The sequence below is a fragment of the Xiphophorus maculatus genome, chromosome 20 (genome assembly GCF_002775205.1).
Source record: "Xiphophorus maculatus strain JP 163 A chromosome 20, X_maculatus-5.0-male, whole genome shotgun sequence".
Classification (NCBI taxonomy): Eukaryota; Metazoa; Chordata; class Actinopteri; order Cyprinodontiformes; family Poeciliidae; genus Xiphophorus; species Xiphophorus maculatus.
The window spans coordinates 29614646-29630850 of record NC_036462.1 but is presented as its reverse complement, the minus strand read 5'-3'; the positions used below and the strand labels follow the sequence as shown (position 1 = coordinate 29630850).

General features: G+C 38.3%; 3 protein-coding genes across 6 annotated transcripts in view; all 3 read right to left on the bottom strand.

Annotated features, from left to right (window-relative positions):
- Positions 1-977: 977 nt before the first annotated feature.
- LOC102231192 (zinc finger matrin-type protein 1-like) lies at positions 978-6730 on the bottom strand. Of its 3 annotated transcripts, none has more exons than XM_023353475.1 (7): positions 6588-6730; positions 4428-4534; positions 4248-4319; positions 3930-4062; positions 3483-3779; positions 3049-3139; positions 978-2352 (listed from the first exon to the last, which is right to left on the bottom strand). In XM_023353475.1, exons 1-7 carry the CDS (start codon positions 6724-6726, stop codon positions 1449-1451), a joined length of 1743 nt encoding a protein of 580 aa, XP_023209243.1. In that variant the 5' UTR covers positions 6727-6730; the 3' UTR covers positions 978-1448. The 3 variants fall into 3 exon arrangements, with proteins under 3 accessions (XP_023209243.1, XP_023209245.1, XP_023209244.1); XM_023353477.1 differs by having other exon boundaries at positions 5697-6681; XM_023353476.1 differs by having other exon boundaries at positions 4428-5839; positions 6588-6653.
- Positions 6731-7703: 973 nt separating this feature from the next.
- On the bottom strand, positions 7704-8838 carry gnrh2 (gonadotropin releasing hormone 2). Its single transcript, XM_005808463.2, has 4 exons — positions 8721-8838; positions 8234-8366; positions 8012-8095; positions 7704-7888 (listed from the first exon to the last, which is right to left on the bottom strand). Exons 2-4 carry the CDS (start codon positions 8360-8362, stop codon positions 7850-7852), a joined length of 252 nt encoding a protein of 83 aa, XP_005808520.1. The 5' UTR covers positions 8363-8366; positions 8721-8838; the 3' UTR covers positions 7704-7849.
- Positions 8839-11884: 3046 nt separating this feature from the next.
- ptpra (protein tyrosine phosphatase, receptor type A) overlaps positions 11885-16205 on the bottom strand; it is a 34151-nt gene continuing 29830 nt past the window's right edge. For both annotated transcript variants that reach the window (XM_014472294.2, XM_023324728.1), the window contains exon 22: positions 11885-15793. In XM_014472294.2, coding sequence (XP_014327780.1) covers positions 15719-15793 — 75 coding nt within the window. In that variant the 3' untranslated portion in view covers positions 11885-15718. The remainder of the gene's footprint in view (positions 15794-16205) is intronic.

The window sequence follows — 16205 nt, the reverse complement described above, 5'->3', positions numbered from 1 at the left end:
CGTAAAAAGCACCTTAAAAAACAAGTTGTGGTAAAACGTATCAGTCAAATCAAAGCAGTTTTTATCAGTACACTGGCAAATTACATCAATTTGAAAAGAAAATTCAATATTTTATTTTAAGAAGTACTTACTGAACTGCAGAGACAGCCATTTGTTAATATTTTAAGTTTGTTGATGGGTTTTATCAAAAACAAATTGTCATAACCTGTCCATGACATTTATGACCTTCATATGGCTCAAAATAAAAATTAATTTGACACCTCTGCTCTACAACACAAGGAAGTTAGGTTACAAAAGTTCACTGGTAAAGAAGCTTGTTGTTCAGAAGGCTGTTTAAAATTTGAATGAAAAGTTGACTGGAAGGAAAAGCTGTAGTAGGAGAAGACGAAGGGACAACATGGAAACAGCAGCGTACTGAGTTATTGAAATAAACTGACATGTTGAGCTGGATCTGTATAATAATTCCTGAAAACCCATTTTTCAGGAATTATGTTAAACCAGTGGATTCCAGTCGAACTAACGCACTATTCTGAACACCTAATTCATCTTTGTGTAAAAAAAGAACAAATATTTTCTATTGCAACAATAAATGATACAATCCTCTTCTAGCCTTAAGCAGTGTGAGCTGCCTCATTTGAACTCGTCGCATGCCGTTTTGAACATACAACTGAGGTTTGCCAAGAGTTGTTCTCATTTGAACCCTTGCACCTGCACGACCCCAAACGTGTGTGCAAATACATCCACATCACATGCTGATGCACGCGGTGCAGTGCGGAGTTAAAACTGCCTCAGCATCCAGTTTCTTGCTCTTCTTCTGACATTTTATGCGGCGCAACAAGTCAGGATTGACTTGAAAATATTCTGCGGCACGCGTTCCAAACACACCGGACGCCTCGCCACGCACGGCAGCGTTCCTCCTGTCTTCGCATCTTCGAGCGAAAACTCAGAGAAGCTAGAAAGGAAAGAAATGACTAAGCTTTCAGCATCCATGGGCTTTTATTTCCTCCACTGAGGTTCTGACTGAAGCTCAATATCGCCAACTGGAGGACACCAAAGGCACTACAGTCAGTTCTAGATTAGAGGGGGGGGGGGCGATCACAATCAAAGCAATTTGTTTCAAGGTTACTGTGGCATGGTTAGCAAAACATAATATAAATAAATATAAACTTTTCAGCTATATTCAATAATTGACAGGGATTGTGAGTGATTATTAACACTCACACACATTTCCTTAAAACCCCAGACTTAAGGCTAGCCAGCTAGCACAATGCAACATCACATTAGACCTTCAGAAGTGATCTGATTTCCTTTTTAAAACTGCTGCTAATAACAATACATAAATAAAGTTATACTGCTCTGTTTGATATGATCAATTTAGGCGTTATAAAGTGACATTTTTGACAAACGTATTCGGAGAAAAGTAATAATATTAGTGTGATTTATTAGTCTTAACAACCCAGAATCGAGTCGTCCCACAGCTTCTCCTCCTCTGTCCTTGTGTCAACCACTTCCTTAGCTCTTTTCTTCTCTTTCCTGGGTTTGCCTGACTTGCTGTGTCCACTCTTGCTGCATTCAGCATTGGTTTTAGTCTGTGAATGTGAGCTGTCAGTCGTGTTTCCTCCCTGGTCCGCCTCAAAGTCCTCCTGCTGACATGTTTTTTGTTTCCGTGTCCGCTTGCGGTGAGCTTTAAGCTTTTTCCCGCTCCTCTCCTCCCCCGATTCCCCAAACTGCTCCCGTCTCCTGTCCTCAGAGTCATAACTCCTCTCCATCCTCTGCCTCTTCGTCCTCCTCTCCGCTGCATCAGACTCCTCATATTCCCTATGTCTTTTTGTTCTTCTCCTTTCTGTGTTCCTGCTTTCACATTCGTCGCCTTCACTTCCGTCTGAGCTGTGAGAAGAGAAGGAGGATGATGTGGTGCACGTGGAGGAGGTAGAGAGTCTTCTTTGCGGTCCAGTATCTGTGGGCCGGCTGATAAACTGCGTGGAACTTGGGGAGGGGAGGAGAGGATGAGGAGGAGGAATGCTGTAGGGCCAGCCAATAGGAGGCCAGGATGGAGCTGGAGCGAAAGCAAACCGCGGCCCAGGATTAGGCTGAGGAGGAGGGAGGGAAATTTGAGGGAAGTGAGGCAGAAACACAGGCACTGCAGTCAAATCGCACTGATTTACATCTTTGTGCTGCACTTCCTCTTCTTCTTTGTAATTGTCGTTCTGTGTGTTTTCTTCAGGGAGAACCTCACTGGTCTTGGGGGTGATTCCTCTGACCTTTTGCACTTGGATGTAATCGGCCAGCTCATCGGCGAACGTGCTGTAGACTTTTGGCTGGGATTTAAAAAGGATCCTCAACTTCTTCTCCCTGATCCAACAACAGACAAACAAAAGTTGGGCTTATTTTCTGTCACGTGAATTTATATTAAACATATCATGTTCATTTCGCTCAGTTTATCAAAGCACCCAGCATTAAGCAGGCAAAAAGGAGTTCCGGTAGTTTATACGCCGTTTGAAAATCCAAACAAACTATTGGAGAAGGTAGAGGGGCGCATAGATCTGGTCAGGTCGAGCCAACAATATTCAAAACCGGTGTGAAAACATCTGCAGTTGCTTACAAGTTAGCAACTTACCCAGCATTCTGACTAAATCAGCATGAATCAAATAAAACCCCTGTTCTTTTTTCTCTTCTGGCTGGATTTTACTTCCCACACAGTTCTTTGGGGTATTCACAGGATTGTGAATACCTCTTGGCTCCACAAATTCTAATGTGCTTTTCCAAATGTTATGTGAAAGACCAACAATTTCAGCAAAGTTAATCAACGCAATCCACTTTCGCTCCCATCTTCGTCTGACATTAGTGAATGCTGCAAGTCAGTGATTCCGTGCTATCCGATGGTTTTCCTAAGATGGAAAACTTTTTTATTTTACCAATTTGAGTAATAAACTAAACTTGAGTGAATTGCTTAACAACTAGTTGACTTGGAATCTGACTCAGACAATATTTGTTGTGAATTTATGCTCTATCGATAAACTGAATTGAACAAAAAAGTCTTGATCTCACCTGATCTGGTGTTTGTTTCCCTGCATGTGAGCCTGGTACATCTTTAGGGAGTTGGTTGACACGCCACACATCTGGCACATGAAAGAGCTCCCTGAAGACAAAACAAATGGCATATATCACAAGAATATCACAAAGTAGTGCAAAGGCATTAGGACAAGATAGAAGACGGTTCACTTCAACCTGCTACCTCAAACAGGAAACATCTAATTCACAGAGGCTGTAAATAAGAATCTTGTGTTTGAGGCTCATCTCATTCCTTCCATCTTAATATAGTTTTTGTTTTGCCACTTTACAATAAATAAAGAAAAGTGATCCATAGATACACACGTATGTCTTCATTTTAAGTAGTCAAGGCAAAGAAGAAGCTAAAATGAATTTATTTAAAGTTGGGTAGATTTTATGTATTGTGACATGAATCCATTGTCTTGCAATACCTTGCTGTGCATCTTTTCCATGTGCTTTGAGGAGCTCCTGTCTGGCCATTTTTTTCTGGTGTTTGCGTCCGTTGTAGTGCTGCAAGGCCATCTGAGGGTTGTTGAAAGAGGCAACACACAGGGCGCAGTACTTGTTGGGATCTTTGAGATCAACCCCAGTGTTCGAGAAAGCTGAGATGTTTGAAGTGGGTGTTGGCTCATGGTGGCACTCCGGGTCGTCCTCCTGGGACGAGTTCTGGTCGGAGTTGACGGGATCCTGGGTGACAGCTGGTGAATTATGCACTGCTGTGTCCTTGACTGTGAGTTCAGTGGGAAACAAAGTTCAGGTTAATTTGTGGCTGTACTTCAACATTTCTGAGAACACAAAGAGTATGAACAATATTCATTGGCAATAAATATGGAAATAACCTCAACAGATTCCTATTTAATCAAACAAAAAGTACTTGCCTGACACAAGAAGACTTCGTTTACGCAGATTTTTTGCGTGGATTTTGCCTTCGTAGTGCGACTTTGCGACCACGTGTGAACTGAACATCACGTAGCACAGCTCACAGAAACTGTTTTTATCGCGGGACATGTTCTGTTGCAAAAAGCCAAGAGTCATGAGGCAGAACAATGGCAGAAAAACTTCAAGGAGTATCAACACTTTTGCACGCAACTGTGCATGGAAACAAGTTTCATGTAAATCCTCCTTTCTTTGCCTCATCTACTGTTCAGTAGATGAGGCCCCAGAGTACAATTCTAAAAAACGGAATAGGTACCAACCTGGCAACCTCTGCCCAGATCTGCTCTCATAGCATTCAGATAAGTTTTGACTTTTTGAGAGTGTTGTTTTCCCTGCAGTTGGAGTACATAGCAGACATTACCAAACACAGTCATGTGGTCTGTTACAACAGCACATTCAGGCCAAAAATCCACAACTACGACTTGGACATCGCTGCTCACCTCATAATGGGCCACCCGATTGGCTTCAAACATCAGGTTAGAAGAGCAAATGTGGCAATAATAGTCAGTGAGGAGACCCTGTAGCAGCTCTTCGTCACTCTTTTGTTCTACACGACAAAAACGAATTAAAATACAATTAATCATGACGACCAAAAAACTCAAGCAATGCCTTATGAAACGCTTTGTTCTGAAGTTTTGCCACGGCTCCCCTCAGATGTTTCATAGAAAAGAAAGTTTAAGAACATTGTGAGGACGAATTAAATTAACTCTGTCAGAATCCACCTGCTTCTCTGGCTTCTGATCGATTTTATCTCACCATAAATTTCACATAAAAGTCTATAAAATATTTTCTACTTTGAAAATTTAAAACAATAATATTTCTACATTTAAAAAGTATTCAGAGAACAATTCAATATAACCAACCTGAATTAACACTTTGGCTAGAATACCAGTAAAATATGGTTTATTTATATTAATTACTTTGTGTGATTTATAATACAAATCCATAAATCTGGACCGCAAATGTATCCCTACATACAAATACTGCTTTAAAATCAAAACTTACCTATTAAGATTACTTACAGTAAGTTGTGCGATTGTACTGCACATAGAAGAAAATAACTAATCATTTATTGGCATCACAGGATGTCTGAATTTCTATAACTTGTTCCCACTCAGAAATAAATACAATAATTATCAGTTCATTAAGGTTACTGAAACATTCGATTTACCACGCATGAAACTAATTGTTTATATTGTTTTCTCATATTTTATGTTAATTTGTTGCTGTTGTCGATGCTACTGTTACTGTAATAGCATTTCTGTACAACTCCAATTAATAATGAGCATGGTCAAAAGAATATATTTTTTTGTGTCATTTAAAAAATAAATGGCTTTGGTTGCATAAAACATGGGTGTTTGGTGTCACTATTATTGTCTAACAAATTGTGCAATCCATGATTATTTTTCTAGTCTTTTACACAGCTTTTATGCAAAAGCTGTTCATAACGGGCTATTTTAAAGCAAATGTCCAAAAATATTGAAAATAATTTAAATTTGATAGACTAAATGATATGGTGTATGTATGGCCTTTAGAACATGACGGATACATACTGGGGCCAAGATGAACACTGCGTCACTGAAGCTGTAATGGTGAACTTTTCAGGTAAATGTTCAAAAGCAAAGCTGCTCATAACGTCAGTAGTAATCAAGTAGGTATGGGCTTGTGTCAAGGTTCAACAAGATTGAAAACAAATAAATCAAACCCACAGACGTTCTGCCATGTTGTTTCTACAACACAGCAGGTCTTCTTAAACGGTGCCAAAGAGAGAGCAGAGTAATGCCGTTCCCCCTCCCCCGTCTGTTGCTGCAGATCACCGGTCATCCGGAGGTGTGCACTTCTTACATTTTTGCTTTTTCAAGAAAGACAGAGGTGGCTTCTTGGATTATTTTCTAGTAATACACATAATCAAGAGTAGCACTGATGTCTCTTAAAAACATAAACCTTTAAAAAACAACAACGCATCAGTGAGCAGATAGCCTGGTTTACATGCCAATTTTGGCAAGTGCCATTGAAATATACTGACCTTAGTACAACAGCATACAGTAATCTCAGAAGACTGCTTTGATATTGCTGGAGGTGAGGCACAAGAGTCATTGAACTTAAAAATAAAAATGACTATTCCAGAGTATTCTGTGTCGAGCGTTTGAATATAAACACTTTCAAATAAGATCCTGATTAGAGTTTGTTTGTTTTGCTCCTGTTGTCATACCCACAGCAACTTTCTGGCCTTCACAGAAAATTCACAGAAAACCAGCTGATGTACTCTTTCACATTAGAGTTTACCTCGTCACTGCAAAACATTGGCTTATTAAGTTATTTTTAGGGAATCAAAGCAAGATATTAGCCCCTTCTGATATCCGTCCGTGGAAAAAAAATTAATTTGTGAATAAATTAAGTCATTTAATTGGGAAACGCCTTAAACACTCCTACAACAGGCCTCATTAAAACACTGAATCTTCCCTGCAGCGGACGTTAGCCTCTTTAGCAAACAGGAGCTAACTAGCTCGAATGCTAGCCAGCTCGCCGAAGAAGCTAACGTTGGCTAGGAAAGAAAGGGCATAAGCCGGCTCAATGTTTACATTCCAGACACAACTCACCTTTAACCATGGTACTATCAGTTTTACTGTTTATTACTGTTTCAGAATCTGTGACTGAAGCCTCACTAAGGGAACCAGAAGTGTTATTTTTAGCGTCTGACTCCGCAGACTGCAGAGCACAGACAGCTGAGGCCTCCATCTTTGTCCCCTGCTGCTTTGAACATGCGCAGTTGAAATAACCCGGAGTCACAACGGGCAGAAAACTCAGCGCTCATTGTGTTTTTGTCAGGTATTTTTTTATCTTAAGCATCATTCCAGCATCTAAATATTGACGTACAAACAACAGAAGTTGACACTTGCAATACAATAAATCCAGTTTTTCTTTTTTCTTTCTGTGGTATGTTAATATGTTAATATTAATATATGTTAATACCACAGAAAGAAAAACGAAAAACTGGGTTGCCTAACTGCTGAAAACTGCTGGACAATATCCTATATATATATATATATATATATATATATATATATATATATATTTGCTAAGCAACCTTTAACCGGACGGGATGTATATTTAAATCTTGGCCACGATTTTGAACCTATGCTTACATTATTGCCCGTTTGGGAGGATGTAGTTGTAATAATGGCCCATTTCTTTATTAACGTTTTTTGTTGTTGTTTTTTTTAAACCGTTTCCAAATAGGGTCATATCCAGTCAAAAAACGTCAATGTTTTTGGTTTCGGTACAGCGCCTTTTTCAAAGTCTTTTAAAAATAACAATCTGAAAAATGTCAAACACTTGTGTTCCTGCTTTAGTTAATTAACCATTAATCATGTGGCTGCATTTTCAGCAGAGAGAAGGAGTTAGTGGGGAGATGGATGGAGCCAAATCAGTCCTGGAGAAAACCTGCTAGACAAGGCTGCCAACCGATGACTTCAGACCAGCCAGTGTTTAAAAAATGACCGTACATTAAAGCAAACTCATTTGTTAGAAAGACCCGATCACACTCCAGCTAAGAATCTGTGGTAATGCTTGAAAAAAATATCCTCACAAAAGAAAAAATATGAGTGTGTTATTTCAATTTTATTTACTAGCCCGCAAAACTCTACCTTTTGTAGATGTTCAGAGTTCGGAGTACTTTAAAAATAGGCATCACAAAGAGGTTAGTATCAAAATAGACACTTTATTTTGGGCTATACACTTTTCATTTTGAGTTGCCACTGAGAAAAAACACATCAGACAAAACTACGCAGAATTGTTCCAAGATAAAGACACAGGAGAACATGGTCACCAGGTAGAAAAGCATGCTGGAGACAGGAAGCTGTTACTTTCTCTTCTGGAGCTCTCTGGCCAGCGCATCCAACTGTGAAGAGAGTAAATTAACAAGACGTTACTGAGGCACTAATTACATTTTATAAATTCAAATACAATGCTGTTGATATTTAAATGAAATCACTGATAATCTGATCTCTCTATGTTAACTTACCACAATGTTTCTCAGGGTATTCCTCCGCTGGGGTCTCAGATAACTGCATTCCCCTGCCTCACACAACTTAATTTCCTCTGACATCTGAAGAAGACAAACAAGACAAAAACAAACAAAAAACAGACGGTATAACCACAAGGAGAAAAAGGGTGGAAAGTTAAGTAGTCTCAATGAATGACTAAATTATCAAATTTGTTAGATATGTATATAAATATAAAAAACCTCTGATGCTCCGAAAGAGTCCAGCTCCCTTTTTCCTCCAGGATACCAGCCGTGGGACCAGTGCTGAGCATCTGAGAGCTGAGCGCTAACACACATAAGAAGCACGAGCAGCAAAACTAGTCGAGACATGACACTGACACATAAAAGAAAATAGATAATTAAATTCGAAAGGAATTATTAACACTAAAATGTTTTATCGAAAGCTATATGTTCAAGTTTTTTTTTTGTTTTTATTTGTCCGCTTACAAACTCCAAACTGTTATAAAGTAATCCCAAAATATGATATAACAATACTGCAATTTGTAATATTTGGAACAACGGGTATTTGCTTTCCTCATTTTATCTTCCTTTTTTTTTTTGCCACATCAGCAGCATTCTCAAGCTCTCAAGTTGACTTTAGGAAACAACATTTGAGTTGAAAGATAAAATCAGATTAGCTTGACCAAAAGATTTCAGTCACAATAAGCCAGAATGAAAATATCCTTACCTGGATCTCTCACAACTAGATCCGTAGATGTTCTATAACGACGTTTCTATAGTCGCTCGGAGGGTCCGGCCTGGTTGTGGAGCTAAAACGGTGCTTTGATTCTCAATATCCTACAATTTTCACAGATACTTTTATGTTTCTCTCCAGCTTCTTCCTCCTCTTTAGTATATATACCCCATTTCCAAAACCCTGGCCAGGTCCATTACTGACCCCTTTGGCTTGCTATGCCCCTACAATTAAAATGAAGGGTCCTTGAGGACAGTAGGTCCACAAGACCTGACCGAATCCAATTATCCCCTGCAAACAGTCCTGAACGTCCTGAGGTGCTCATCCAGGGATGTGACTCACACAAACTTTACCCATACAATGTTTGATTTTCATTGAATATTGGGTACATTCTGTTTTTTCACCAAAAAAAAAGGATCAATCTGTATCATTTATTTATTTTTTTTTAAATTATCTATTTCGTTCATTCGTAAGTCCTCGCAGAACCACTGGTCTAGTCAAAACAATTTCTCATTCCTGTAGAATTGGACTGGGATTGCGTGTCTGATCTTGCTGGGTTGTTATGATGAAGATGTTTAACTGAAATGCGAGGCGCCACCTGCTAATGCTCGTCTGAAATGTGACCGAAAACAAGCCTTGTTAACGTTCATGAGCTACTGTTGCTCATTGAGAAATCAAGACATCTTTGAATTAGTTGATTCGCTGTGAGTTTAATTTTCTTTGAATGCAAACTCATTATATTCAGCAGAATGATTACATTTCTGTTCTTTAAAGTTGAATGTGAAAACAGCAACGACCATGAAAAAGTTATGTCCTGTTTCACATTTTAGAAACGAAGAGAATTCTTGAACGGCGAAATAAATTCTTCATTGGATTGCTAATGTAGCACAGCTTTAACGTTAACCGACATCTGACTGGCTGAGCAATCCCGTGTGACGAATTCTTCCTGGAAACACATAATCGAGAAGGTGCTCACTTAATAATTTTCCTGAAGCGCTTTTCTCTTCAAATCCAATTTATTTTCATAAGCAGTCCACACAGTTGGTAACCTTCATGGTCATAGATATAAAGTACAACAACTTAAAAGCAGGCCATAAAGAGACATGCCTGAGAGTCATTTTTGACTCATTTCAGGTTTTAATCAGTTTAGATCACAATAATTTGAACTTTCAGTTCAACATCACACATTTTCCTTCGTATTCAGAGACAGATTATAATTTGTGTTCATTTTTATCTAGTGCTCATCTTTGTTAGTTTCTGTTCATTTTGTTCCCTTCACTTAGTCGTTAGTGAGACATTTGGGGAATTCACAACACATTTCATTCTTGATTTGACTGATTACTAGCTCTCATAGATTTTTCTTATATGTTAGCACTGATTTAAAATAAATCCAAATTGTTTTGCTACAGAGGTTGTTCCATGGGGGCGACTGTGGCGCTTTGGTAGAGTAGTCGACTAGCGATCGGAAGGTTGTAGGTTTGATTCCACATGTCAATGTGCCTCTGGGCAAGGCACTTAACCCCAGATTGCCTACCGATCTGCGTATCGGTGTATAAATGTGTGTTTGTGAGTGCGACTGGGTGAATGTGACTCTAGTGTAAAGCGCTTTGAGTGGTCAAAACGAGTGGCTATATAAGTTCAGTCCATTTACCATGGAACATTAGGATTAATCCGTTGACAGATTGGTTCATGAACACTGATATAATTTAACATGGCTTACTATTTCCACAGGAGGACATAAAGCCAGGAAGCAACCAATTTCAAGTGTTTACTCTTTTTTTTTATTCTCATCACACATGATCTCTCAGACCCTACTGACCTCTCAGTGATGGAAAAAGTCTGGGCTATGTGATGGCAAGGGGAACAAACAAGAAGGATTCCTGCTCAGGGTTATATTTACTTTTTAGCAGAATCTCTTAAGGCTCTTGATGCAAAGTGATTCTGTGTGACCCGGTAAGGAAATGGTCAAGTGCAATCCCTGGTCTTCTAAAAAAAACAAAAACAAACAAAAAAAACAAAAAACAAATATGGACAAAGCTAGATTATACTTTGTGGCATTTTTCTAAAATATTAGAATTAGCTCAAACCCTCTTCCTCATCTTTCAATCATTTTCCTCCAAAGGATAATTAAATAAAGCAGTTTAAAATGTTTACCTATCATGTAATGTAGATGTCGTCAACTCAAAAAGTGCTGCTGACTATCTGCTACATGGCCACTATTCACCCGTCACTTTGTGGTTTGGTTCAGTCATGAAATAAGACAGGTTCACACCCCGATTAGACTTTTACTTTCAGGTCGGCACTATAGATGGCTACATAAAAACCAACCATAAGAGACTGTTTTTCCCCCAGGCTGCCACTCTGATGAACACCACGTATAATTACACTATTTGTAAATACTCTTTTGTATAAACTATTCACAATATACACATTTACAAGAAAACCTACTACTTATCATTAACATTATTATTCTCAAGAAAAAAAAAATCTGTTTATTTCCTAAAATTATATATATATATATATATATATATATATATATATATATATATATATATATATATCCCTAAAATATATACATAAATATATATAAATATATCCTTAAAATATACGTATATATACTGTATATTTTAAGGATTTTCTTGTGCTGAGCAGCAATTAACCTGATCATTTGAAAACTAAACAACGCTGACCTCTAGTGGCTAAAACTTGTATTAATGAAGATCCACATTCTAGTCATGGGATTCAGAGCTGAAATTATACTAATTTACCCTAAAGTTGACACATACTTTTCTCTTTTTTTTAAACCAACAACAAAAAAAGCAACTTTAATTCAAAAATCCTAATTAGGAATAAAACAGCAATTGTTCTACACAAAAGCATCTAATCATATTTACAACAAATAAAAGAATGGTAGTGTAAAATAAGATTCTGAACTTTTTTTCAAAACTGTCCCCCTGTGATGCAACATAGCCAATATAATTCAGCAGAACAAAAAATAATCACCTGCTCCCATACGTTTGTAGTCTGGATAAATCACGTCTCATAACAAAAACTAATGTCTAATTCATTGAGTAAATTAGCCAAGCTAAAAGCAATTTGTCAACACATTCATTTAAAGAGGCATGCATATATTTTGGGCAATGAACTCAGAACAAATGTTAAAATTTCAAGCACTTTATTAGGTTTGAACAGTATCTTGCTTATAAAGGCCATTTGGCATTATATAATTATATATAATTTTATCATATATATAATTATATATATACATATATGAATAACAGAAACACTAGTAACAAACTTGAGCAAATAAAATAAAAAAAAAAGATTTGCTTAAGACTTTTATACCAAATTAAAAATGGCCAAAACGTCTAACATTTCAAAATGGTCCCGATACAGTTCAGTTAACACCTTGATAGAAAACAAAAAAGGGTTGAGGGAACGAGAGAAATCAAACAGCGAGGCAGCAGACAACAATGACATATAAATAACCTTACATTATGTACAAAAGAAGGGTGAAAGTGGACCATTTAAACTGTCCCAAAGACAAAGTTGGAGGAATAAGTGGATCAGAGGGGAATAGTTAGATAAAAGACACATGAGGGTGATGAGAAGATGGATTATATGCTCTCAGCTGCTTCTCTTTGATTCTGTCGAGGCGCCCAAAATGCCCACGTTGGACATATCAAAGCCATTTCATTATGATAAAAGAAGCAACTGTATTTCTTACAAGGGAAAACAAAAAAACTATACATATTTACTCATAGAAACCCACAACTGATTAGCTGTCATGGACCCATATTCAGCAGATATGGAAAGGAAGCCAGAACAATTCAAATTAAATCAATCACAAAAGCATCTAAGGGTTAGCCTCATCTATTCATACAAAGGGATGCAACCGAAGGGAATGTGAAGAAAAGAATGATCGACACAGTCTTGGATTGTGGCTCCCCGTCGATATGCCTCACAGAGGATCCCCCATCGGTTGGACAGGCGGTGGCTCGGGAGGTGCATGTGGAGAAAAATAAAAGTCATTGCTTCCACTTGTGAGGGTAAAGCCTGGAGATTCAACTACCTTCTTTATAAACCTACCATTGAGGCACTTTTTAATTCGGTTTTAACGTTAGATCATATGTGGGTTGGCACAGTGTCATGATTGGCTTCCAAGCAATTCCAAACTATGCGACAAACCCGTGTAACTTAAACACAGATTTAAAAAAAAAAAACAACAACCAAAAAACATCCACTTTTCTATCAAATAACAGCCCCAGTAAACGGCAGCACAAATGAAGGAGGAGCACGGCACTTAAGAGACGAGTGCACATTTTACACCTTTAAAACAGAAAATACGAGGATGCACAGTTTCAGTGAACGGTCAAACTATCTGCTACTTTTGGATCCACATATGGCTCTTAAGAGGGGAGCCCTGAGACCTGAAGGAGCTTCGGAAAAATTTAAAGACGGCCTCCGTCTTCGAATGGCAAGACCACATTTTCTCTCTCTCTACCTCTTGTTTGATTCGTCGATTTAATAAGGGCTTTACATTTTAGTGCAACTATTGCGGGAGTGCTCAGGCAATCAACATGACGCATTCACCCGTTCTCAGACTTAGGCATGCACTTTCCAATCGCAGGAAGATAATATGATTGTGCTAATTCCTTTTACAAAGGTCATCGAACATCAGTGGGGTTCATGTTTTGTAGATTGTGCATGACAATTGGCTGTGCTTGGTGTGAAACAGATCTAAAATAACTTTAAAAAAAAGAGACTCCCATTGAGGAATATTATCTCAGTACCTCCAGTTCAGTCAGAGAGGAAGAGAAACTCTGAATTGTACTACCAGTTAATTCAAACAATGCTCATGTCGGCCATTTCCAAAGCGAGCTCAAGTGAGATTAGGAACATCCTCATGGTTTGAATTGACATCATTTGTCTTGCATTACAATCACAAAGGGAAGAGCCTCAACAGTGACCTCAGTTGTAAAGTCACTGCAGCTCAAGTAAAATAATATTTAAAACCAAACAAAACAAAAAGTGAATCTCAAAATCTGAGCAAACGAGAAGGGTGCAGCTCTTTTTGTAAGAAATGAGTGGGAGTTATCCTCTAAAGAAGTGATAAGTGTAGTGTGAATGTTTCTGAAGATAAAAGAAAAAAGAACGAAGCTGAATATTTAAAACTTACTGAATCCAATAACACAATAAAGTTGTGGCTTTGCTCATTTCACAAACAAGGTGCTGATGCTAAACGCATTTTAGACCATAGACCATATTACTCGTTCAACTTATTAATTAGAGAACCTGTTGACCGGGCGATCGGAAACTCAAAAATCTGACCTTTCTTGATTGATAAACGCATCATACCTAATTTGTAACAACACCGCTCTTTGGTGTAGACATAGCAAATAAAGGAAGGAGAACTGAACTTTGCTATGTTTAGCTCCAGTGAAGTCAGAAGACACACAAAAGTAGGAAACTGTACTTCCTATGAAGTTTTGAGACATGTCTGCGGCTCATTCAGGCTACGAGAGAGTGAGAAAAACTTAAAGAGAAAACAAAAAATCTGTTTTATTCTTCTGAGCTTTCAAATATCAGACTTAAGGTAGGGCATCTACATTATAAGCAACACACATTTTGAGTGCTGTTTTAGTAACAAAATCCTAATTGCCAACATAAGATGCTAAACTCTGTAATCGTTTTGCCTTAGTTTTGAAATAGTAAAGCCCTGTTTTACAGTAACTGCTCTCCCGTGAGTGTGACTTCGCCTCTTCTTCTTTTCCAACTAATTATTGACTGCTCACTGCAGGAAGGCTGCAAAAATGTCTTCAATGATGTTCTTACGTCACAGTTCTTACAGGAATAACTGACTCAGCTAAAATCGGTATCGGCAGGTCAAAGCTTTACAATAACCAGACTAGATTGTGGATGGATGCGTCTCCACCGCGCCACTTTGTTCTGAAAGTCGAAAGGAGGTCGGTAGTTTCTCAGACTTCAGAGCTACATGAGTGAGTGAAGGACTTTGGCACACAGCAGACAGTAATGGGAAAACACAGTGGATCTGTTCTGCCAGCTTATACGTCAGCGTAAAACACACAAACTCACGCAAATTCTCCCGATATTTGATGGGTGCGTGAAAAACCTGAGATTATGAGCTACGTCAAGGAAACTCAGATCTGCAATAGTGAATCAGCTTCCCACCCCTGAAAAAAGAAAAAGAAAGAAGGAAAAAAGAGTCGCGGAGGTCTCGATTTGCCAAATTAGATGGTGCAGGCAGGTGCAGAGAAATGGCTTTTACCCTGTGTGTTTGTGTAGCAACATGTGGGAGCAGAAAACAGGTCAGGGTTTTACTGGGAGATGTTGAAACGTCTGCTACCTGTTGCTACAGTGAGGCTCAGGCGAAGTCAAAAATAATCTTAAGTCTTTGTCCCTAAAAAATAAAAATAAAACTAAAAAAAATAAAAATAAAAAAATAAATCCAAACATCATTATCTTGACGCTTGATGTTGCACATTAGCCACCAAAAACATTTGGTTTGTATTCATATATATTTATATTTTTATATATCTGTATATACCAATAAAATACAATACAGGTGCCACTTGAAAAATGCAGCCAAACTCAAAACTGTGTCTGAAAACATAGTGATAAAATGCAACACAGTAAGTATATATACATGTTTGTTGGTTGGAGGGGGGATGACGATGTAAAGCAAGAAAAGGGTGATGGGTTGTTATCAACATCCTTACAAAAGATTCAAGAAGGCATCTCAGTAATTTTGTGTCCATCTGCACTGCCCTGTCCTCCAGGCGTAGACGTCGGTTTCCTGTTCCGGCGGGTGGTAACTCCGATCCGCTGATTGCGTAATCAGTCCGTCTTCATCATCCACGAGATTGGGAGAATGCAGTTGCTGCAAGACATTTGTGTGTGTTCTGGTACACGCTTATACTTGTAATAGGTGTATGTGGATATCCATCCGTTAATCCGTCCATGGCAAGGCCCTACTTGAAGTTGGCGTAGTCAGAAAATGCGTCAATGTATTCCTGGACCACTTTGTAGCAGAACTCGTACTGCTCCTGAGGAGACGGTGGGAGAGGAAATGTCAGCTACAAGCACCAACACAATGTGCTCAGATTGCATTTAAAAAGGTTTACAAAACATAAAGTGATGTTCCTGAGGTTGTTTGTGCACAAAGCAGTAGTGCATGCAAATATATGTAAAAAAAAAAAGTCTTAACTGGAAATAATTTGAGTAATTTGATTAAAGCATGACTTGGCTTAGTAAAGGTATAACTCCCACATACAGGCTCATTACAGAGTGATAGATTTCAAGTCTATTTCTCTTAATTTTGATGATTATGACTTGCAGGTACAGAAAAATGCTTATATAAGTGGGTAAAGGCAATAGATGGCTGACTGAACTGAATATTAAAATAATTAGAAATTGGCCTTTCCAAAAGTAATCCCATGTACTTGTTCAGCCTGTTTC

Coding starts and splice junctions, on each gene's coding strand:
- LOC102231192 (XM_023353475.1), bottom strand. CDS start 6,726: ATGGAGGCCTCAGCTGTCTGTGCTCTGCAGTCTGCGGAGTCAGACGCT. Junction 4,535..6,587: donor TGATAGTACCATGGTTAAAG/GTGAGTTGTGTC, acceptor TTTGTCGTGTAG/AACAAAAGAGTGACGAAGAG. Junction 3,140..3,482: donor TGGAAAAGATGCACAGCAAG/GTATTGCAAGAC, acceptor TTTTGTCTTCAG/GGAGCTCTTTCATGTGCCAG.
- gnrh2 (XM_005808463.2), bottom strand. CDS start 8,362: ATGTCTCGACTAGTTTTGCTGCTCGTGCTTCTTATGTGTGTTAGCGCT. Junction 8,096..8,233: donor ACTCTTTCGGAGCATCAGAG/GTTTTTTATATT, acceptor TGTCTTCTTCAG/ATGTCAGAGGAAATTAAGTT. Junction 7,889..8,011: donor ATACCCTGAGAAACATTGTG/GTAAGTTAACAT, acceptor CTCTCTTCACAG/TTGGATGCGCTGGCCAGAGA.